At 37.3% G+C, this 25610-nt stretch overlaps 1 protein-coding gene across 2 annotated transcripts in view; it reads right to left on the bottom strand.

Annotated features, from left to right (window-relative positions):
* Positions 1-25610, bottom strand: part of KCNT2 (potassium sodium-activated channel subfamily T member 2) — a 425317-nt gene that overhangs the window by 274527 nt on the left and 125180 nt on the right. For both annotated transcript variants that reach the window (XM_055581824.1, XM_055581825.1), the window contains exons 2-4: positions 21659-21738; positions 19455-19554; positions 2285-2333 (exon numbers count right to left, since the gene is read on the bottom strand). In XM_055581824.1, coding sequence (XP_055437799.1) covers positions 2285-2333; positions 19455-19554; positions 21659-21738 — 229 coding nt within the window. The remainder of the gene's footprint in view (positions 1-2284; positions 2334-19454; positions 19555-21658; positions 21739-25610) is intronic.

Genomic DNA, 25610 nt, shown 5'->3' with positions numbered 1-25610 from the left:
TTCACCCGAAATTCTGTCTCCGTGTTTCTATTTGACTCTGGTCAACAGAGACCGAGTTTCAGCAACAGAGGTGCTGTTTGACACTCTTAACTTCTATATACAAGTGGTAGGGAGCAGGCTGTCCTGGGCACTGCAGTTTAGTTTTTATAATGTCTAATACTCCTCAGTAAGTCTTTTAAAATTTATTACCACAAACGTTAAGTGTGGGATTAGAATAGTCAGATGACTGGAATTTGAATGATATGTATCCTTGATACACACAATCACATGACTGCTCCACCATAAAACCAGCCACACAGCCTCCCTCTCAGTTCACCTGCCAAAAATGGCAGTTCCCTACAGAAAAATCAAAGAATACAAGCTTGGAGTTGGAGGGTATTTGCATCCTATCATCCACCTCAAACAAAGGTAAACAGTAACATCCTTGAACATTAAAGCAAATGGTCCAAGATACTTTCAGATTCCGTCTGAACAGACTTCATAACCAATCCCCGTTCTGCAGTGGACATAGGCATCCTGCACTGCCCTAGACAAGTCCCCGCCTTTCTCTCTCATCTCTACTCCGCATACAATTTCCTCAGCTCAACTCCCAAAGAACAGTGGCTCCAACAGAAAGGACATCCAAATTGTCTTGTGTTAAAGACTCTAAGCACTTTGGGAGAGAGGAATACTAAGCAAGTATCAACATGAAGTATTTAAGGTAACAAATATATTTGTTCATAGATTTGTGAGGGTGAAGTCAACCTGTCAGAAAAGCAGATTCCCTAGAGTTTTAGATTCTGACTCCTGTTTTAATGAAAATTTTGATATAGGTGAATATTAAAACATAAGGATAATTTAAAAACATATGAATGCATGACAATAAAAGTAAAATAAGTCCGGAAGTGCATACATTAGCCAGACATTATTAAAATAGAAAAGTTGAACTTTTTAGATTTTCCCCACAAATTTTCTAACTCATATGTGCCATTCTAAAGGTACACATTGTTAGGTGACCTTGAAACCATTTTCAGGATGAATTACTCAAAATCCTATTGAAAAATGAGCGTTCATATTTAAAGATATCACTCTTAAGTAAGAAACAATTTGAATGATCAAAATATATTTCAAGGTCATATATAATTATTCAGAAAAATACTAACTTACTTTATATGTGTGCACCTCACTGATGGATAATATAGGAATCTAACTCAGAAATTAAAAACTGCATTTTTACTGAAACTAAAATGTTTGAAGAGTTATTTGTCAGTTAATGACACTACTATAAGATTCACTAAAAAAAACATAAAACACAACTTATAAAATAGGAAATATGCAAACACAGTAAAAACTTGATTTCATAGTAATAAACACAATGCATACATAATCAAAATAATTCATAGTTGCATATAAAATGTACAGATCTCAGAATCACCCTGATGTTAAATGACAAACCAAATATTTGATTTTAAAGTATTTTAATGTTTGCTTATAAACAATGAGTCTTAGAGTCTTTCCATTCCTTCCAGATTCAACTATCTTCCAATCTCTAATGCTTTTAATCTTAGAGATTCTACTCTTTGAATAATTTTTGCTTTTGAAAATTAACAAAAACTAAAAAGCATCTGAAGGAAAGAGACAGGAGTAGAGGATATGTGAAGTTGTAAAAAGTTTGCTAGGCATGAAAATCAACAGAAAAAAGAACAAAGAACAACACACAGGACTTCAGGAAACACACCAAATATGTAATTCAGAAGCACTGTTCTCTTCACATTTCCTTACTCCTTCTTCAGGACCCTTTTAATGCCAGAGCATACTTTTTGTTTTATTTGCAAAATTATCTACTAAGGGACCAAGCTCTTCCCATTGGTAATAAGAGCTATTGGTTCATTTGTTTATTCATTTAACAATTATTCATCAAGATTCTGCCATGCCCCTGATATTGAGAACATAAGGTAAAAAGGCAAATGTGGTTAAGGACTTTTGACTAATTTTTCAAACATGGATGTAACCTAAGAATTTAGGAACACATAAATTAGTTTGGAGAACTTGTTCTGATTTCAAACATTGTTTTACTCAAGCTTTCTGAAGTCTAATCCTGACCATGAGGAAATTCTCAACAGGTAGAATGCAAGGATCAGGTTAACATAAAGAAATAAAAACTTCAAGATGTGCATTAAGGCTAATTAAACAATAAACAATTTTAATTGTTTAATTTTAATATCAATAATTTTCTCCCAGTAGTACGGCCTGTAAAATATGAGTACATCTAGACATATAGGAATAAAACAAAATTGTACATAACCTGTAAGCCCCATAAAGGTAGACTTCTGTTCACCCAAAAGATATGAGACCTATAAAAAGAATGATAAGACATTAGATTTTTCCAAGTGAAAAAAACATTCATTTTCAAATTTTGATAAAAGTTGAAAATATTTAAATGTTGTTAACATAAAGAGACAATAAAATAGAGACAATATATTAACATCAAAATTAAAATTAGGGAAAAAACCTTTATATTGGTTTAATTTTCTTTTTGGTAATATTCATTTCTATTTCAGGGAAAAAACTCTTTTTTATTTTGTTTTCGGTCTCATACTAATCAAAAGAAAAGACCATGGACTCTTATTTAAAGAGTGAAAATGCCAGGGGAGAAAAACTCCAAACCATTTGCTAATCAATACTCCAGTGAAAGGTCACTTAAACACCTTCAATAAACTCTAGCATTTTATTATTTTTAAACAATATTTTGTCAGTACAAATTCAACAGTAGAAATAATCAGAATAAAGTCAGTAACTCAGGTTGAAGGGGTGGCTCAGACAGTAAAGAATTCATTTGCCAAGCAGGAGACCCAGGTTTGATCCCTGGATCAGGAAGATCCCTGGAGAAGGGAATGGCATCCCACTCCAGTATTTATGTTTGGGAAATCCCAGGGACAGAGTAGACTGGGGGGCTACAGTCCATGGGTCACAAAGAGTTGGACATGACTGGAGTGACTAACACTTTCAGATTGTAAAGCATATTAATATTTGGGCTTCCCTGGTGGCTCAGATGGTAAAGCGTCTGCCCACGATGCAGGAGAACCAGAGTTTGATCCCTGGGTTGGGAAGATACCCTGGAGAAGCAAATGGCAACCCACTCCAGTATTCTTGCCTGGAAAATCCCATGGACAAAGGACCCTAGTAGGCTGCAGTTCATAGAGTCGCAAAGAGTCGGACATGACTGAGCGACTTCACTCAGTCTAACTAATACTAACACTTTCAGATTGTAAAGCACATTAATATTTAGATTCGTATTAATATTTAATAAAATATTTAATATACCACCAAAAAAAAAACTGTGACTGAGGTTAGCATAAAACATTATGCAGAATAAGGAGTAATTATCTTTAAATGTGTCTTAAAAGTACTATTATCTTTGATGCTAAAAATCATTTATAGTCTGCAAAGAACATCATATATTCTAATGTACGACTAGTTACAATTTTTCACTGTTTATACTTCATCCCTATCTACATCATTTGGTGCACAGCTGATTCAAATACTAGTCATTCCCAGCAACATACTCTACTCAGGAAAAGATGAAAATAGCTATATTACATTGCCCAAAAAATGCAAACAAAAAAACTACAAACAGAACTAAGCCCACTCACTATAGTGATAAAGTATTCGAGGAATCCCAAAAGAGAGTGTGTATTTTTAAATCTTTGAATCATTTTATTTTGGGTAATATGTTAAACAAACACAAAGAGCAATAAACTCTTTAAAATTCCTTGTTTAAAAAAGAACTGTAAAATTTAGAAGACTATTCAAAGAAAATACCTAGTATATTCACTTGCTCCTTGGAAGTAAAGCTATGAAACCTAGATAGTGAATTAAAAAGCAGAGACATCACTTTTCGGACAAAGGTTCATATAGGCAAACCTATGGTTTTTCCAGTAGTCATGTATGGATGTGAAAGTTAGACCATAAAAAAGGCTAAAGTGCTGAAGAATTGATGCTTTCAAACTGTGGTGCTGGAGAAGACTCTTGAGAGTCCCTTGAACTGCAAGATCAAACCAATCAATCCTAAAGGAAATCAACCCTCAATATTCATTGGAAGGACTGATACTGAAGCTTCAATACTTTGACCACCTGATAAAAAGAGCTGACTCACTGGAAAAGACCCTGATGCTGGAAGAGACTGAGGGCAGGAGGAGAAAGGGATGACAGAGGATGAGATGATTGGATGGCATCGTCGACTCAATGGACATGAATTTGAGCAAACTCTGGAAGAAAATTAAGCACAGGAAAGCCTGGTGTGCTGTAGTCCACAAGGGTTGCAAAGAGTCAGACATGGCTTAGCAACTGAATTATAACAACAATCTAGTATATTATACTTTGTGATTCTAGAATATAACATTATCTGGATGACTGACTTCTTTTGCTCCAAACCAAACCTGCACCATTTCCCAACAAAATAGGTCTTCTCGGCCTTTCACATCTCAGTAAGTGGCACCAAATTTCATTGTGTTTGGTTAGCCAAAGACTTGGGCATCATCTTAGGTGCTTTCCTGCCATGTATCTATAAATACTGAATACATGAGTCACCAAACCCTTCCAATTCTTTCCACCAAATATCTGTAAAATGTATCTACTTCTCTTCATATCTATGGCCAGAACCACCTTACTATAAATGATCATTTTCTTACAATTGTACTCTTGTAAAAGCCAAAACCTGGACCCTACACTTCCTTTTGTTTTCTATATTTTTTCTCCAAATTTCAACTACACAGATTCCTTCTAAATGCATGTCATGTCACATCACCCCACTGAACACTGACACTTTACTTTTATTAAGATAAAGACCAAAACTTGGACCCTGGCACTCTTAGACTTAGTCAACTAAGTCTAAGCAGTGACACACTGCTTCCTATTGCAGCCCTTTTAACATGTTCTTCCCTCATCAGAGATCTCTCAGCTCAACTTTCTCTCAGGGAAATCTTTCTGGAAACTTCCCCTTAATCAATGCAGCCAAGGAATCTCTTAGGCCATGTCACTCACTATACTTCTGCCTCCACTCATCTCAGGAGTAACCTTAAATTTGTTTGTTAATGTACCCCTTTAATACTTGTATCTTCACTGAACTGCAAGTTCCATACGATGGAGTATATCTCTTTTACTCACCGTTATGGTACTAATGTCTTCCCAAGTACAGTAGTCTAGGCATTCAATACAGACAAATGGATGGAGCCAAGAAAGGCAAAATGTGGATGATGAACTCAGCACCACTCTCCTTTCCAGAACACACCTTATTATGTTCTCAGTAACACTTGAAAAATGAAGCCAAAACAAAGTATGCAGGAACAAAGAGGAATGTATAATATATAGGTTGTTTTTTTTTGTACATAGAAATGATATGTTATAAAATACAAAATAAGGAGATAGAAAACTCATAAAATAAATTCAAAAGCAAAAAATAAATTATAAAATCATAAAATAAATTGCTAATCATAAGTTTGAGAGCATTTTCAAAAGGAAATTGGTAGTGAATACAGATTTACTAAAAGCTAATTATCTAATTAATGACATTTTCTTTGATCTGACATGTTGTTTTAATAGGTCTTGAAATATCAGAGTACTTAAATTTAAATAAGCCTGTGAAGAAAAAATTTTAAGTACAAGACTGTGTCATGTGGAATAAGTTTCACAGTCCTTAAAAAAACATTTCTACAAAACTCTAATATGTAAATTTCAATGTGAAGTGACATCGCCATTGGAAAGTTGTCTTTTACATCCACTTACCAGGCATTAAATTAAATTAAATACACAGGAGGAAAATGTACACATTCTAGCAAAAAGGTAGTGCCCAAACTCTCTTCATAAAATACATTTATCATGAAAAAAGAATGTGGGATCTGATCTCCATGCTCCTTGAAAACTACCAAAACGAATGAGAGGTGAAACTGAAACTAGCAGCTAGCCTCTAATTCCAAATGAGCTTCAATCCCATTGACAAAAAGGTGCTCAGAGGATAGACTTGCACAGAAATATCGATTGCAGTATTACATATGGCAGAATAGTAACTGGAATCTACCTAACCAACACGAGATTTAAATTAACTTGCTCATCATCAACAACAGCAAAAAGGCCATCAACAAGAAAAAAAAAGTCATTGATAAAAATGATGTATATAATATTATCCTAATTGTATCAACATGACTGTGGTACCTGTATGTGTGTATTGATGCAATTTACAGAAGATTGGCAGTCAAAACACTAAAAATACTTTTTTGTAGGTACTGAGATTTTAGGTAATGTTTACTTCCTTTTCCTCACCCTAAGTATTTCTATTGCAATAATCATGAACCATTTGTACAATCATAAGAATAAAACAGATTTCATTTTTTAAAACTATAAGAACAGAACAACAAGAACGAACATAAAAATAACCGTTGGGACTTCCCTGGTAGTCCAGTTGCTAAGACTCTGTGCTCCCAATGCAGGGGAGCTGGGGTTCAATCCTTGGTTGGGGAACTAGGTCCACACATGCCACAGTTAAGACCCAGTGCAGCCAAATAAATAAATACATATTTTTAAAAGTAAATAAAAATAAAATTTATATTATTTAGCTATTTTAATTTGTTAATTTATTATTATATAAATAATATTATTTATGTGTAATACATTATGGGCTTCCCAGGTGACTCAGTGGTAAAGTATCCACCTGCCAATGCAGAAAACGTGGGTTCGAACTCTTGGTCAGGAAGATCGCCTGGAGAAGGAAATGGCAACCTACTCCAGTATTCTTGCCTGGGAAATCCCATACACAGAAGAGCCTGGCGGGTTACAGCAGGTTGCAAAGAGTCAAACATGACTTAGTAACTAAACTACCATCACCAAATAATATATAAATAAAAATAATATAAATATAACATTTATTATTTATATGACTTAACTAGGCCTATAGATAAAAACCACATTGAAGAATGATTATGAAAACTGGAAGAACTATATCAAACAATGGAAATAATGGTAGTTAGATATGGAAAGTTAATGACATGCAACCCCAGCCACTCTTGACAGCTCACTTATTTATGGTGAATAAATACCTCTCCTAAAGGTAAAGAAATAGCTGCTGAAAACGTCAGAACTGCTTTGGCAGCAGAGGTGCAGGTCAGGGGTAAAAATGTTAACTGGAAGAATCAAGCATCTGGTAAACACAGAAAAGTTATAGGGTCATTGCGTGGGGCAGAATTCATGTGAAAGACTTGTGGGTCACAGCTCAAGAGGAACTTGGGTTGACAAAGCTCCAAACTCAGTAGGCAAGCTTGTATTGTATTAACAAAAGTGTAAGACCACTAAATCAAAGAGGAAAATTATGACACTCTCTTAATCATAACAAATCCTAAGAAATGAGTATTCCTTAAAATGGCCACATTTTAAGGACGGACAAAATTTAACATAAATTTATCATTTGACCAGGATACTGAAGCATAGTAGAGTCTTGACAATATATTACAAAGATTTTCCAATAACTGAATCCTTTCAAAATGGGTATACTTCCCACTGGGCTTCCCAGGTGACTCAGTGGTAAAACATCTGCCTGCCAATGGAGGAGATGCAGGTTTGATCCCTAGGTTAGGAAGATCCCTTGAAGAAGGAAATGGCATTCTTGCCTGGGAAACCCCATGGACAGAGGAGCCTGGGGAGCTACAATCTATGGGGTCACAAAAGAGTTGGACACTTCTTAGCGACTAAAATAACAACAATACTTCACACCATTGTCGGAGATGCGGCAGAGAGAACTAAACGCTGAGTCTTTGAAATAATAGACTCTTAAGAGTCTTTCCATCAGACACACATGGGCTGACGTAGAAGTGGCTTTCTATCAATGTTATTTTTTTTTCCTCTTCCATGGTACAGAGTTGGGTGTAAAAAGCTACTCTTTGGCCAAAGGTGACTTTCTCAGCCTCTGTGTCATGGTATGACTGTGTCACTGATTCCCCAGTGAGATCTGGGTATGAAACACAAGTAAAAGTGATACTCCTTCGTCGGCCAATAACTTTAACAACTGTATCTGTTCCCATGTTCTCTTCATCTTTCTGAAAGCTGACTACAAAGTGGTGTAAGGTCTTAGGACAGCACATAGCCACTGAATGAAAGTGGGTTCCATGTAGGACACTGAACTTACCATGCTATAGGGTATGTCTGTGTGTGTGTGTGTGTGTGACCATCACCATATGGAGAAGATGAACCCTGACTAGGAACACCAGCCCTGGAATCCGGTAAAGAAATCCTTTTGAATTGTTCAGATTGCCTGTTGGAACACTTGGGGATGCTTTATCTATACTATAATCAATGCGTACAAGAGAAGAAAAGGTCAATATTATGATATTCAATCTCACTGGTCATCAGATATTTAAACATACTGCAAAAATTAAATTTCTTATTTTAATAGTTATTACCCTAAAGAAGAAATGGTCTTTAAAATTAGAACATCATGTCAACACACTTGTGGCTCCATTAGGCACTTATTCTAAATGTAAATCCCATTACCATAAAATATGAGCACATTTACATGATTCTTACTTTGTCTTTGTCATTTGATATTGAAAATTGATAATGACTTCAACAATTTTTAAAGTGGGAAAGGATGCATAAGTTTTGACCTAGTGAAGAACTGTAAGCGCCAGCAGGCAATAAGACAATGCTGATGGCTCAGCTCTCAATGAAATCCATAAACTACATGATAGGTGTGTTTCCTTTGCCAATGCCTTGAAATCATTTATTCCAAACTGTGCCTCCATGAGAGCTTGCCATTTGCACAATTTCATACATTAACAATAAAATTCTTTTCATACCCTTCCGTTTGTCCACACCCACATTTTCACATCAGTTTCGACTCCTGGGACTTAAAAATGAAGCAAAGTGGCACAAAATATCTGCATCTTTGTTATGTCAGAATTTCTAATTCAATTAATCTCTTTGCCAAATTAGCCTGATTATTTTAAAATAGAGTCTGTGTCTGTAAAGGTCACTGCTGTTTTTCATTAACCAATACTACCCTGACGGGAACTAAACAGAACAATGTATTCAAAATGGAGCCATGAGTTATTTTGTTATGCTTTTTTAATTGCAGTAATCTGATTTTTCAAATGTATACCCTCTATAATTACAGCTGAACATTCTTACTAATATGACAGAGAAGTTAATTATTGGAAACTGCTCACTGTTTTCAAATAATATTATTTCACTCTTCTAGTACTTGCCAATGCTCTTTCATTATAAAAAGGATCCTGTCGTGCCTCATTTTATGATTCTCAGGTATCTCTAAAGTACATTTCATTTATAAATCACCAAGTCTTAAAAACAATGCTGGTGTGTCGGTGACAGAAATACATGGGGGACACTTGGAGAATCCCCAGAAACTACTCCTAACCCAGAGTGGTGATACAGGAGATAGACGGACTCCTAAAATGGACAGCTGGTGTTTGTTTAGTGGAGTAAGATTGAAGCTTTGTTCTCACCCAGACACTCTGGGGACAAAGCTAGTGGCTGAAGCCGAGCTCTGCTGAAGTAAAGAGATAAGGTGCCCACTCCTGAGTTCAAGGAAGACTTCACTTCTGCACATGCGCAGGAAGGCTCCTTGAGGGTCAAAAAGGGAGGGGATCCATAATAAGTGTGGACACGCACCCACAGGTGAGATGGGATCCATTTTATCGAAAAGATGCACATGCACATTGGGGAGGGTCTTAGGACCAGTGAATGAAGAAAGAAGATAACTGGCCGAACGTAAACCAAGACCCACAAGGACTGTCTTATAAAGTGATTTAAGTCACCTCTTAACTGTGTTTCTTGTTCAGGACTCCTGCACTTCTCTCTGAGTGTGGATCTCAGTCCACTTTCTGACTTACTGTGCTTTTCATTAGAGAGGATGCTCATACCCTTCCTGTCTGGGTTTGTGTTTCTGTCTTGCTTCTGACTTAAATAAAACAAGCTGTCTCTCTGTGTTCTCCCATTGTGCTGTGTGTCTCTAATGGTAAACTTTGTACCTGTTTTGCAGTTTTTGCCTCCTTGTGACATTTTTGCTTCCAAACTGAGTAAGAATCAGAGAATTCTGCTTCCAGTCTCTAGTCCCTGGTGGAATGGTGTTTAGGTTCAATCCTGGGACAGGGAGATAAACTCTTGCTCCAAGACTACTATCCCTCCGAGCACAGTGGCACCAGGTTATAGGGCATGATGTCAAGGAAGAGTGTCAGATCAAGTTTTATCCAACAAATTGTTATCCGGAAGGTCCAGGGGTCCTGAGGTAAGGTGAGAAACAATGGATGTGGAGGGATAGGAGTGGAAGACAGAGGTCTGAGAACTGGCAGCAAATGTTTAAGGTTCTGAGACAATGGAGAGCAGAGTATTAAGCAGCTTCAAGTAGGTCAGCAGGGCTGGAGCATGAAGCTGTTGAGGTGAAGGAAGCAAAGGTCAGACCGAAAAGGACCTTCATTCCCTCTTTGACTCACTTACTCCTGTAATAAATAATTACTCAGTGCCACACTGGTGCCAGGTTCTGAGGATTCAGACAACAAACAACCTGTGCCCTTGTGGAATATCCACTGAAATCTACGTGGAATGCAGAGAAAACAACATAAACAAGTAACACACGTACACCATATGAAGGAGTTAGAGGCGATGGAGAGAAATGTAAAAAGAAAGGGAAAAAAGTAATCCCAAGCAGTCTTGTGAGGAGAATACAGTTTTAAACAGGATGTTCAGCTAAGCCATCACTACAAATATGATTTTGAGTAAAGATCTGAGGAAGCGTGCCAGAGTGACCCGATTGTAGGCAATTCTAGACAGAGGGAAGAGCAGGTATGAAGGCCCTGAGCCGGCAGAGTGGCTAATGTGACCCAGGAACAGAGAAGACGCCAGAGTGGCAGAGCAAAATGGGTGCAGGGGGAGAGGTGGTGAGTAACAGGAGGAAAATGGGGTTCTTACATCCTTCGTAGGTACTTCAATACTCAGATCACAGTTGTGCAAGGATCTGACTTTAATGAAATACTGGCTGCTTCATTAAGAATAAACCAAAGAGTGGAAAAGGCAGAATTAGCAGGACTAGTGAGGAAGGGTACAGTAATCCAGCTAAAGGGAAGGCAGCTTGGCCAGAATGGTAACACTGAAAAGGGGCTGTATGCTGGATCCATCTTGAAGGTAGACATGATGGAATTTTCTGCTGGTTTTGCACATGCTGGAGAATGTGAGGGAAAAAAAAGAGAAATGAAGAATGACTGACTCCAAAACATTTGGCCTCAGCAACTGTTCAGATGGAGTTGCTATCAGCCAAAATGTGGGAGGCTGTGGGTGGAGCAGGGTTTGGGGAAGGATGGGGTTGTCATTCACTGAGACGCAGAAAAGCACAGAAGCCAATTGGAACATGACAACTTTGCTATGACTATCAAACCTCCAAGTAGAGAAGATGAACATGTAGTTAGAATTTGGGGGGTGGGAGGCAGGAAAGGTGCTGGCTTCCTGAGGCCAGTAAGTTAAACAAGGTTAAAATGATTAGTGTTGAGGTTCTCAAAGTGAAGGACAAAGAGAAGAAAACACATGCTTTTTTACATGAAGGTGAGAATAATAAGATTGTGTACTGAAGGAAATAACAAATAAAACAACCATCCCAATGACAGAAAATACAAGATCTCTGAAATATAAAACCTTTATAAGGGTTGAAAATTTCCAGAGGGTAATGAATTTTACTTTTCATGGCTATGTCTTCACTTTCAGCACTATGAATACACGCTAAGTATTCAATAAAGAGGTAGTAAAATAACCATATTACATTCGTTAAATAAATTATTTCATAAAGAATTATCACATAAATTATTACATGATGAAATTTCACTTGTTAATCTTTAGCTTATCTCCAAACCCTTTAACACATAAGAAATCATTTCACTGTCTAAATAAGCCAAAGAGTAACCAATTCATTTAAATATATATTATGCCTTCATTTTCCATTTTACTTTGATCTTTTAATTTTTCTTAAATTTTCTTAGGGCAAACCTCTACATGAAAAAATAATGGTACAGAAGTTAGCCATCAAATTTGCTTTCAGCTTTGAAAATTATTTTCAATTTAGTAGGCTGGACAAAAACTCAAGGTGTGTGATGAGATAATAATTATTCAGGCCATCACACACCCAGTCCCCTTTCCTACTGCTTCTAGCAAGGATAGAAATTAAAAGGAGAACCTTTAAAGGAATAGATATGCGATTTAATAAAAGCAATAATGAATGGAAAAGTAAGTTAAAATAAATCAATGTCATTTAACTCAAATTAGATAAAGAACTACACAAGCTAAATCTGAGACTTGAATTAAGTATCCCAATAAATGCTGTTTCTATTCAAGAGTAAATAACTAGCTTTGTTGTTGCTTTGTTTTGTATTAAAATTTCCCCCATATAAGTGAGATCACACAATATTTATTTTTTTGTCTGACTTAATTCACTTAGAATTTTGTCCTCAAGAAACTTTTTTTTCAAAGTGGCCTCTAAACTATAACTGAAAATATGTAGAAAGCTGGAATACAAAACAGTAAACCTTTCTGGAGTATATGTAAATCAAGAACAGTAAAGTATTGGGTTTTTTTAAGAGACTGATCCATTTCAAAGCATTACTTACAGTATTTAGACTAGCAATAAAAATTGTGTGGGTAGATGACAAGTATTAGCATAAGACAACTAGATAAGCAAAAAAAAAAGAGATATATTAAAAGAACCTACAAAGATTACATTCATGTATTAACTGAAAACCAGATTGATTTATTTGTGACAAACACTTATTGAAGAAATAAATTCCATATAGCATTCTTTAAACTTACACTACATTCAGGAGGCAATTCAAGATGGCCGTGTAGGAAGATCCTGAACATACCTCCTCCATAGACACACAAAATCTATAGCCATGTATGGATCAATTTCCTCTGAAAAAGACCTGAAAACTAGCAGAACAGCTTCTCCACAACAAGAAATATAAGGGCCATAACGAGACCAATAGGAGAGGGAGGTGGCTTCCCAGGTGATTCAGTGGTAAATAATCCACCTGCCCATGCAGGAAACATGGGTTCAATCCCTATATCGGGAAGATTCCCTGGAGGAGGAAATGGCAACCCACTCAAGTATTCTTGCCTGGAGAATCCCAGGGAGAGAGGAGCCTGGTGGGCTACAGTCCATGGGGTTTCAAAGAGTCGGACATGACTGAGCGGCTAAACAACACAACAAGGAGAGGCAGAGATGCAGTATTATCAAAAAACCTTGCCTCTGACAGTGACCCAGGCGCAGGAGGGATCTCACCACACAGGGCTTCTCTGTGCAGAGTACGGAATCTGTGCTCCACACAGACACTCTTGGGACCCAAAGAAATGAGCCTAGAGAAACAGCAGCTTTGTAAACCAGTAGGATTTAGGTTCAGGAGACCCAAAGGCATAGGGTATAGGAAGCCTGCTCTTAAGGGGCTCATACGCAGACTAAGTTTGATCTACCAAAGTAGGAAGCTCCTAGTTACTATCCAAAATTGGCAAACCAAGGAAGAGCAGTGTACACTTATTATTTAGAATTATGGAACCAAGTGCTAGAAGAAATGGGCTTCCCTCGTGGTTCAGCTGGTAGAGAATCTGCCTGCAATGCAGGAGACTTGGGCTGGATCCCTAGGTTGGGAAGATCCCCTGGAGAAGGAAAAGGCTAACTGTTCCAGTATTCTGGCCTGGAGAATTCCAGGGACTATATATACAGTCCATGGGGTCAAAAAGAGTCAGACACAACTGGGCAACTTTCACTTCATGCAGACTAAGTCACCCTACTCATACTCAGTCACTTCAGTGGTGTCCAACTCTTTGTTACCCTATGGACTGTAGCCAACCAGGCTCCTCTGCCCACGGGATTCTCCAGGCAAGAATAGCCAGGAGTTGTCACGCCCTTCTCCAGGGGATCTTCCCAATCCAGGGATTGAACCCACATCGTTTTTGTCTCTTGTATTGGTAGGCAGGTTCTTTACCACTAGCGCCATACCTGGAAAGCCTGAGACCCAGAGAAAAGCCAGCAGTCTGAAAACCACCTAGACCACGTGGGCAGGAGATGCATTCAGTTCAGTTCAGTCACTCAGTCCTGTCTGACTCTTTGCAACCCCATGAACCACAGCACGCCAGGCCTCCCTGTCCGTCATCAACTCCCGGAGTCCACCCAAACCCATGTCCATTGAGTCGGTGATGCCATCCAACCATCTAATCCTCTGTTGTCCCCTTCTCCTCCTGCCCTCAATCTTTCCCAGCATCAAAGTCTTTGCAAATGAGTCAGCTCTTTGCATCAGGTGGCCAAAGTACTGGAGTTTCAGCTTCAACATCAGTCCTACCAATGAATACCCAGGACTGATGCATTAGCCAATCTTAAAGCAACTGCCAAGGCCACAGGGGTCTTTCTGGACATTATTAGAAAGTGTAGGCACTGGCAGGTGCCATCTCTGTGCTCCTCCTTGCTAGCACCACTTCCCCCCATCCTGGGGCCCCACTGAAGCCTGCAGGTGCAGGCAGTTCAAACAGCAGATGCCCCTTGGGTACCTGGCTCTGGTGGCCTACACTTCTGCACCCAGGAGACTGAAACAATCAGGAGTGAGTTTTGGCAGGCTACCACCCCCACAACATGACACAGCAGACTGAAACACATCTCCAGTTTGCCACTGAAAAAGGCTTATATTCTTGTGCTGGAGTCTCAGTGTGAGGGAAGCTTCAGGCCTTCCACATATCGAGAGGTTACAGAGAAGTTCTAGGGAGTGAAGGCCAGGGGAGTGAATGTTATCTTTGCACTCTCTCAGGCCTTGCTACAGCTCACCAGGGTCTCACAGAGAGGAGCATACACACTCATCTGGAGCCCTGACTTGTGGAACTGTCACATCCGAATCACCTGTCTGGAGGCCAGCAAAGACAGTGGTCCCACAGGACTTTAAAGCTGCTCCCCGAGGGTCTGGCTTCCACTTAGCCAAAACTAGGGGCTGATTGAAACCTCTACCTTTGAACACAACAGGGCTTAGTACAACCTCAAAATCTGGAAGTTATCAAGAATAAATCAGGGTGTTTAAACAATCATAAAGATTTGAGAGATAACCAAAAGCTAGGGCAGGGCTGAACAATAAGGTTCACGGCTTACACAAGGGCACTCCTTCAAGCCTGGGAGAGGTTCCCCGTTTTGTCTAAAATAAAGAAACACAGAGAGAAAAGCAAAATGAGGAATCCGAGGAATAGTTTTCAAAAGAAATAACAAGATTGGATTTTTAAAAATCCTTAAAGAAATGGGGATAATTAATTTACCTGATAACGAGTCCAAAATAATGCTCATAAAAATGCTCACCAAACTTGAGAGAAAACATGAATACAGTGAGAAGTTCAAAAAGGAGATGGAAAATGTCAGAAAGCACCAAAATGAAAGTCAGAGGGCTAAAGAATTCAATAACTAAACTGGAAAATGTAACAAAGGGCTTCAGCTGAAGACTAGATCAAGCAGAAGAAGAAGAAGAAAAAAAAGCAAACTTATAGACAAGATAGCAGAATTCTTTCAGTAAGAGCAGCAAAAAAAAAAAAAAAAAAAGACAGAGTGAAGATAGCTTAAGGGATTTATGGGACACTATCCAAAAGACCAATATACACACGATAGGGATGACAAAAAAGGCAGAGAGAGAGAAAAGGGACAGAAAGTTTATACAAAGCAATAATGACTGAAAATATTCTTAACCTACAGAAGAAAACAGACATCTGGGTCCAGAAAGACAAGAGAGTTACAAATGAGACAAACACAGAGAGAGACACATTGTAATAAAAATGTAGGAAGTTAAAGAGAATATTAAAGGCAAGAGAGGGAAAAAAAAAAAACAAAAAACCTTTTTACATACAAGGGAAGTTCCATACTTCTATCAGCTGATTTTCAAGAAGAAAATTTGCGGGCCGAGAGAGAGAGGCATAACAGATTCAAATTGCTGAAAAGAAAAATCTTACAACCAAGAACACTCTACTTGGCAAAGTTATCACTTAGAATTGAAGGGAGATAAAGAAGTTTCCAGACAAGCAAAAGCCAAAGGATTCTATCACCTCTAAACCCCTGTTTAAAGAAATGCTAAAGGGACTTCTTTAAGCTGAAAAGGCACTATCCAGTAACAAGAAAACATAAGATGGTAAAAAAAATCTCACAGGTAAAGGTAAATAGCAATAAAACTAGTGGACTGACCGTTTATTAAACTATTAATAAGGCTAAAAGAAAAAAGTAGTCAAACTAACTATAATAATTAGTTATGAGATGTACAGGCTTCCCAGGTAGCACTAGTGGTAAAGGAGCTCCTGTATCAACGCAGGAGATGTAAGAGACATGGATTTGATCCTTGGGTCAGGAAGATCCCTAGAGGAGGGCATAGTAACTCACTCTCGTATTTTTGCCTGGAGAATCCCACGGACAGAGGAGCTGGCCAGCTACAGTCGTTAGAGTTGTAAAAAGTCGGACACCACTGAAGCAACTTAGTACACATACATCATGATCAAATGGGCTTTATTCCTGGGATTTATTTATGCAGAGATGGTTCAACATCTCATTAATACTAACCACTTTAACCAGTAAAAAATTATATAATGAACTCAACAGATACAGAAAAGACATTGTCGAATTTTGATTCAACATCCGTACTTCAGTCATGTCCAACACTTTGAGACTCTGTGGACTAAAGCCCACCACGCTCCTCTGTCCATGGAATTCTCCAGGCAAGAATACTGCAGTGAGTCGCCATGCCCTTTTCCAGGGGCTCTTCCAGACCCAGGGATTGAACCCAGGTCTCTCACATCTCCAGCATTGGCAGGTAGGTTCTTTATACTAGTGCCACCTGGGAAGCCCATTAATATAGCGACCCTGTTCATTTGTGAAAATACAGCCCAATGAGTATCTTGGGCTCACTTCAATCTGGTCAGCAACTTCTCATCCTTTAGAGGTGTGATTAGGGAGGAGGTAGGTGGGGAAGAACAGGACTTTCTAAATACTGCGTAGTGCCACAAAAATGTATGTTTTATGTTTTGGTTTTATAACAATTTCTGAAGTCTTATCAAAACAGATATAGAGGGAATGGACCTCAACATAATAAAGGTCATATATATGACAAACCCACAGCTAACATCATACTCAATGAAAAGTTAAAAGCTTTCTCTCTCAGATCAGGAACAAGACAAGATGCCCACTCTTGTGACTTTTATCAACAGAGTACTGTAAGTTCTCACCACAGCAATTAAGCAAGACAAAGAAATACAGTCATCCAAATTGGGAAAAAAAAAGTATAACTGAAATTATTTGTAGATTACATGAGACTGCCTATAGAAAACCCTAAGAACTTCACCAAAAAACTGTTAGAACTAATAGATAAATTCAGCAAAGTTGCAGGATACGGAATCAACATACATTTAGCCCTCCTTATCCATGAGGTCTACATCTGCATATTCAATCAACCATGGATCACAAGTATTTGAAAGGAAAATTCCAGAAATTTCCAAAAACCAAAACTTGAATTTTCCCCATGCTAGTAGCTATTTAGTATCATTTACACTAGATTTGTATTATAAGCAATTTAGAGATGACATAGAGTATATGCAAGGATGTTCATGGATTATATGCAAATATTATGCCTTTTCATGTAAGAGACTTGCGCATCTGTGGATTTTGGTATTGTGCTTGGGTCCTGGAATCAACTCTCTGTGGATATGTAGAATGACTGCACAGAAATCTGTGCATGTCTATAAATTATAATGGAATATCAGAAAGAGAAATTAAGAAAGCAACCTCATTTACAATTCCATCAGAAAGAATAAAATTCCTAGAAGCAAATTTAGTCAAGAAGGTGAAAGGACCTGTATGCTGAAAACTATGACACAGATAAAATAAATTATTCAATAAATAAGACACAAAGAAATAGAAAGATATCCTGTGCCCATGGATTGGAAGAATTAGTATTGTTATAATGTCCATACTATCCAAAGCAATCTACAGGTTCACTGTAATCTCTATCAAAATTCCAATGACATTTTCACAATACTAAAACAAACAATTTAAAGATTTCTATGGAACCACAAAAAACCCTAAAAAGCCAAGCACCTTGAGAAAGAATAACAAGCCTAGAGGAATCACGCTCCCTGATTTCAAAGTATACTCAAATCTATAGTAACAAAAACGGCATGGTATTGACATTAAAGACATACATAGAGCAATGAAATGGAATGTAGAGCCCAACAATAAATACGCACATATACAGTCAAGTAATATATGACAAAGGAGCTATGAATATACGATGAGGAAAAGACAGTCTCTTCAATATATTGAGCAGGGAAAATAGAACACACATAAAAAATGAAACTAGACCACTATCTTTGTTGTTGTTGCTCTGTCCAACTCTTTGTGAAGCCCCTGGACCGTGGCCAGGGCTCCTCTGTCCATGGGGTTCTCCTGGCAAGAATACTGGAGGGGGTTGCCATATTTTTCTCCAGAGGATCTTCCTGACCAAGGGATTGAACCCATGTTTCCTGCACTGGCAGATGCACTGTTTACCACTGAGCCACCTGGGAAGCAGAGCAACAACAAAGACCACGGTCTTCCACGATACATAAAAATTAACCCAAAATGGATGAAAGACTTGAATGTAAGGTGTGAAACCAAACCATAAGACTCCTAGAAGAAAACAGGTGGTAAGTCCTTTGATATAGGCCTTGGTGATGATTTTTTGAATCTGATGTCAAAAGCAAAGGCAAAAAAAAAAAAAAAAAGTGGGACTATTTCAAACTGAAAAGCTACTGCACAGGAAAGCATACCATCAATAAAATGAAAAAGCAACCTAAAATGGGAAAATATTTTCAAATTGTATATCTGAAAAGGAGTTAATACTCAAAACATTAAACCCATTCAACTCAATAGTAAAACAAACAAACAAAAAAAGGAATAAAAATTGTCACAGAATCCAGATAGACACTTTTTTCAAAGAAAATATGCAGATGTCCAACAGATACATGAAAAGGTTCTCAACATTACTAGGGAAATCCAAGTATTAGGGAATTACAACTCGAAATCACAAAGAGAAATCACCTCATACCTGTTAGAATGATCATAATAAAAAGAAAAAGTATTGAAACTTTTAGAGAAAAGGGAATCCTCTTACATGATTTGTGAGAATGTAAATTGGTGAAACCACTATGGAAAAGAGTTTCGTGGCTCCTCAAAAAAATTTTTTTAATAAAATTTTTTATTATAATCCATTATAATATATGGATTATATGGTGATGTATGGTAACTAGACTTATTGTGATGTATACAAAGATTGAACCATTAAGTTGTATACCTAAAACTAACATAATGTTATTACCAGTTTTACCTCAAAACTTATAATACAACTTAAACTAATCAAAATAATATTGCAGAAAATCATACAAAGACACCTTACCATTCATTTCCTTGTGAAGGGTTTTCTAGTAGCACTCGGATTATGTATAATAAGCAGCTTAATAATTTGAGAGAAAAATTGAACAGACGTATTCTTAGACCTTTAAACAAACAACAGAAATTGGATTTTCATTTAAACTCAATTCACAGATAACTAAAAATAATTGTCAAAAATATCAATATTAAGTACAGCACTTAAGTTGTGTTTAGAAACTACACTACCATAATTGTATACCCACTCTGAAGTTCTAAGTGCCTGAAGACTGAAACAAAAAATGAGAATGACAGCTGGTATGAACCCCAAATAATAGTGGATATTATACACTAAGTAATTCAACTTTTGAGCATTCAAAGCCATAAAGATCATATCCAACCAAGATTGGTTTAGGTATGCTTAAAAGTTTAACCATTTTATAGATCTATAAATTTGGGAATAAATTTTAATTAGCCAGAAAATCTAGCTGCTTATAAATTCACAAGGATAAGTTATAAACTTTGTATCTTTTGAGCACCTTGCAGATTTGATTACACAGAAATTATAATCATATATAATTATGTATTATACATTTAGATAGTAATTATAGAATTACCGAGAAATCCTAATAGCATATAATGGGAAATATACACACTCACACCCCCATTTTTGAGATTCAACTAACTTTTCGTTATAGGTTTAAATACTGATGAAATCTTAAAAACTTTTTTTGTAGGAAATAACACAGCCATGGACGTATCTTTGTACATGGCTGTGATAGTTGATGTTGGAGAGGACTAATTAACATTAAGCCAAATGTGCTTAAAATATGATTAATAGAAGCATTACCTTTCCTGCAATTATCAGGTGGTACCAGATTTACACATTATGAATAAAATTCTGAGAAAGGTCTTCCAATAATTATTTCTTAATAAGATCTAAAAATGAAATGCCATTTTGTTTTTACTCTGCTATAGGTGAGTGTACTTAAGGTAATATTTAACAGTAAAAGGTTAATGCTTATTAATTGTGTAATTTTTCCTTGGTTTTCCTATTAAAATGATAGGTACATACAGGTTAGTTTCTTAATAAAGTCTTTTAAACTGTTAATGAAATTGCCCTGGTTTTATGGAACTGGTCTCCTTAAAAGTTTAGCCAAAGCTGGGTATTCTTTCTGGTCTGGAGAGACAGAATTTTTACTACTAAAATAAAGGAAACCTTCTATGCAAATGATGTGGACTATTCAAGTAATATCTATTGGTGCAACTTCTAACCAATCAGATTAGAGAAGCACTAGTTATTATGAACCTAACCCTGAACTAACCAGCCATTAAGATTCTATAATTTGTGTGCCTTACAGATTGAAATACTTCCTGTGGTCAGTATTCAGACAACTTCTCATAATTCAAGTTTTTCTCTATGAACCCACAGAAGCACATTAAACCACCCAAGAGGATTCAGAGGTCAAAACTGTGAAAGAGTAAGTCTACCCCAAACTATTTCCATTGCTTATTGACATCTTAAGCAATAATTACATGAAAAAAAATTGCAAACTGGTTCACTATATATGACTTTTCAAAAATACATAGTATTGTGGAGAGGTAAGAAGTATGACTGACACTTCAACCCCAAATAGGCTTAGGAGGTCACTGACTATGCCAGTTTCATGCCCTCTTGAAGTTCCAAAGTTTCCCAAATGTATTTTATGGCAAGAATTCCTGGGATGCTATATGCTGAGCTTGGCTCTGCACTTTATGATTTTAAATCTCCAGGGGAAGGTGTTGTACATTTCAGGACATCCTACATGCTTCTTGCTATTAGGTGTGATAGGTAAACTCGCCCCTACTAAACACTAAATCAGAAAATTATTCCCCATTATGGTCACCTGGAATCACCAGAGTCTTCTCAAAGCAAGCTTTAGGTGTCTCTCACAGTGAAAATATGGGGAACCCTCATTCAAATGATTTTCCTCAGTATTTCTATCAATCCAAATGGTCCACTCAGAAGTCTACTAAATGATACCAGACTTGAAGATGTAAAGGTGTCAAGATACTTTGACATCACCAGAGGCAACATCTACTGCTTTTTAAACATTAACGCCTGACAGAGAAGATAATCAAGTTTACTCCTGTATATAAAAGATATTTTGAAAAAGGACTGTATAGCTGTATTTTTTATGACAGTGAACATATATACAAAATATAGACAGGGGAATAAAATGAAAGACTTACTTGATCTCTGGTTTTTGATAAAAAATAACTTTAGTCTCTCTTTAAATGTGTTTTCATTCATATAGAATTCAACTTGCACCCTGCAAACAAAAAAATAAAAACACAATTAAGCTAAACAGTAAGATATATGAAAATAAAAACAAATTATGTGATGTAATACATTACATAATTTGAACGAATCCCCACCATAGAAAATGAGAAGTGAGTTAAAACACTGATTTTTTGGGAAGTACCAGTTATGTTCTAATTTTAAAGATATACTCGTTTAAATATCATATGCAGTTAATTCAGTTATCTGTATTACTAGATAAATGAGTGGTATGTATGATTCAGGGCTTTCCTGGTAGCTCAAAACAACAATAATGCAGAAGTCTTTCATATATGTATGAAGAATAATTTTTCATCAGTGTAGTCCCAATTTTTTCCCTGTCTTAAGAATCAACTGGATAGTTAAAAAGTCAGGATGAACTAATCACCCCAAATCTACTGAATCTTAAGGGACTGGGCTTGGAAATAGAATTTTATCAAGGATTCTCTTTACCTTGAGCCTATTTTGGGACATGACATATGGGACACTTTACTTTCTTATTTATTTATCTGTCTCATATTAAATATTGCTTGATCAACAAAGGAGTGGCACTGGCAAGTGGAACATTAAAGTCACCAGAGGTAAGTTACCAACCAGACAGATCAATTAAGGGACTGAATATTCTACCTTTAATCAGCTATAAATTGGTATCAACACTCTAAAACATAGTAGCATTCTAATGAATGTGTTTGCTTTCTCCCTGAATTCTAGCAACTTCTCTCAAATGATAGTGCCAAAATAAAATTTTCAAAATACTGAGTGAAAAAACAACTGTGCTCAAACTTGGTGAATTCCAAATAATCATCATCTGAAATTTTCTCAAATAATCTTAAATACATGTACTATAAGTTAAGATTTCAAGAACAGTTAGAAAACATTTTAATGCCACAAACACAAAAAATACTTAACTTTTCCTGAAGAACTATGGATGGAGGTTCATGACATAGTACAGGAGGCAGGGATCAAGATCATGGAAAAGAAATACAAAAAGGCAAACTGGTTGTCTGAGGATGCCTTACAAATAGCTGTGAATAAAAGAGAAGCCATAGCCAAAGGAGAAAAAAGAATGATATATCCATTTGAATGCAGAGTTCCAAAGAATAGCAAGGAGAGCTAAGGAAGCCTTCCTCAGCTATCAATGCAAAGAAATAGAGAAAAACAAGTAAATGGGAAAGACATGAGATCTCTTCAAGAAAATAAGAGATACCAATGGAACATTTTATGCAGAGATAGGAACAATAAAGGACAGAAATGGTGTGGACTTAACAGAAGCAGAAGACATTAAGAAGAGGTGGCAAGAATACACAGAAGAACTGTACAAAAAAGATCCTCATGACCAAGATAATCATGATGGTGTGATCACTCATCTAGAGCCAAACATCCTGGAAGGTGAAGTCAGGTGGGCTTTAAGAAGCATCACTGTGAATAAAGCTAGTGGAGTTGATGGAATTCTAGTTGAGCTATATCAAGTTCTGAAAGAAGATGTTGTGAAAGTGCTGCATTCAATATGTCAGCAAATTTGGAAAACTCAGCAATGGCCACAGGACTAGAAAAGGTTAGTTTTCACTCTAATTCCAAAGAAAGGCAATACCAAAGAATGCCCAAACTACCATACAATTTTACTCATCTCACACGCTAATGAAGTAATGCTCAAAATTCTTCAAGCCAGTCTTCAACAGTACGTGAACCAGGAACTTCCAGATGTTCAAAACGGATTTAGAAAAGGCAAAGGAACCAGAGGTCAAATTGCCAACATCCGCTGGATCATGGAAAAATCAAGAGAGTTCCAGAAAAACATCTATTTCTGCTTTATTGACTATGCCAAAACCTTTGACTGTGTGGATCACAATAAACATTGGAAAATTCTGAAAGAAATGGGAATACCAGACCACCTGACCTGCCTCTTGAGAAATCTGTATGCAGGTCAGGAAGCAACAGTTAGAACTGGACATGGAACAACAGACTGGTTCCAAATAGGAAAAGGAGTACATCAAGGCTGCATATTATCACCCTGCTTATTTAATTTATATGCAGGGTACATCATAAGAAATGCTGGACTGGAAGAAACACAAGCTGGAATCAAGATTGCTGGGAGAATATCAATAACCTCAGACATGAGGATGACACCACCCTTATGGCAGAAAGTGAAGAGGAACTAAAAAGCCTCTTGATGAAAGAGAAAGAGGAGAGTGAAAAAGTTGGCTTAAAGCTTAACATTCAGAAAACGAAGATCATGGCATCCGGTCCCATCACTTCATGGGAAATAGATGGGGAAACAGTGGAAACAGTGTCAGACTTTATTTTTCTGGGCTCCAAAATCACTACAGATGGTGACTGCAGCCATGAAATTAAAAGACGCTTACTCCCTGGAAGGAAAGTTATGACCAACCTAGATAGCATAGTCAAAAGCAGAGACATTACTTTGCCAACAAAGGTCCGTCTGGTCAAGGCTATGGTTTTTCCTGTGGTCATGTATGGATGTGAGAGTTGGACTGTGAAGAAGGCTGAGCGCCAAAGAATTGATGCTTTTGAACTGTGGTGTTGGAGAAGACTCTTGAGAGTCCCTTGGACTGCAAGGAGATCCAACCAGTCCATCCTAAAGGAGATCAGCCCTGGGATTTCTTTTGAGGAAATGATGCTGAAGCTGAAACCCCAGTACTTTGCCCACCTCATGCGAAGAGTTGACTCATTGGAAAAGACTCTGATGCTGGGAGGGATTGGGGGAAGAAGGAGAAGGGGACGACAGAGGATGAGATGGCTGGATGGCATCACTGACTCAATGGAGGTGAGTCTGAGTGAACTCCGGGAGTTGGTGATGGACAGGGAGGCCTGGCGTGCTGTGATTCATGGGGTCGCAAAGAGTCGGACACAACTGAGCGACTGAACTGAACTGAACTGAAGACAGCATATTAAAAAGCAGAGATATTACTTTGCCAACAAAAGTCAATCTATTCAAGGCTATGGATTTTCCAGTAGTCATCTATGGATGAGAGCTGGCCTATAAAGAAAGCTGAACACCTAAGAATTGATGCTTTTGTAGTGTGGTGTTGGAGAAAACTCGAGAGTCCCTTGAACTGCAAAGAGATCCAACCAGTCCATCCTAAAGGAAATCAGTCCTGAATATTCACTGGAAGGACTGATGCTGAAGCTGAAACTCCAATACTTTAACCACCTGATATAAAGAACTGACTCATTAGAAAAGACCCTAATGCTGGGAACAATTCAAGATGGGAGGAGAAGGGGATGACAGAAGATGAGAAGGTTGGATGGCATCACCAACTCGATGGACATGAGTTTGAGTAAACTCCAGGAGTTGGTGATGGACAAGGAGGCCTGGCATGGTGCACTCTATGGGGTCGCAAAGAGTTGGACACGACTGAGTGACTGACTGAACTAAATATCACAAAATTTTGATAATGGAATCTACATAAAGTAGATAGTTTGGGGGTTGGCTTTTTGTTTTGTAGGGATACTCGAGAGATAAAACTGGAGAGAAAATAATTGACATAGGAAGACGTTCATGTCTTAGAGAAATATTTCACTCCTAAATTCTAAGTTGCATATTCAAAAAGATCTATGAATATTTTAAAAGCAATCTCTTATGCAGTAAAACAAAGGGCTTTTGTTATCAATTGCTAACCAAGATTTATCAGTTATACATTCTAAAAACTTGAATTGCTCTTTATCTCTTATCCCTAAAAACAATATTCTCACCCATCTACATTTTCCTTCTTTTGTATCCTTTTTTGATTTCTGTTTTATTTTTTACTTTATGTGTAAAATGACAAAAATCAAGATTCTCTTTACTTGTTGGATATTGCAGTAATATCTTCTAGCAGAACATCTCTTTATGCATATCTGTGT

The sequence above is a fragment of the Bubalus kerabau genome, chromosome 5 (genome assembly GCF_029407905.1).
Source record: "Bubalus kerabau isolate K-KA32 ecotype Philippines breed swamp buffalo chromosome 5, PCC_UOA_SB_1v2, whole genome shotgun sequence".
NCBI classification, from domain to species: Eukaryota; Metazoa; Chordata; class Mammalia; order Artiodactyla; family Bovidae; genus Bubalus; species Bubalus kerabau.
This window is presented reverse-complemented; position numbering and strand designations above follow the sequence as displayed.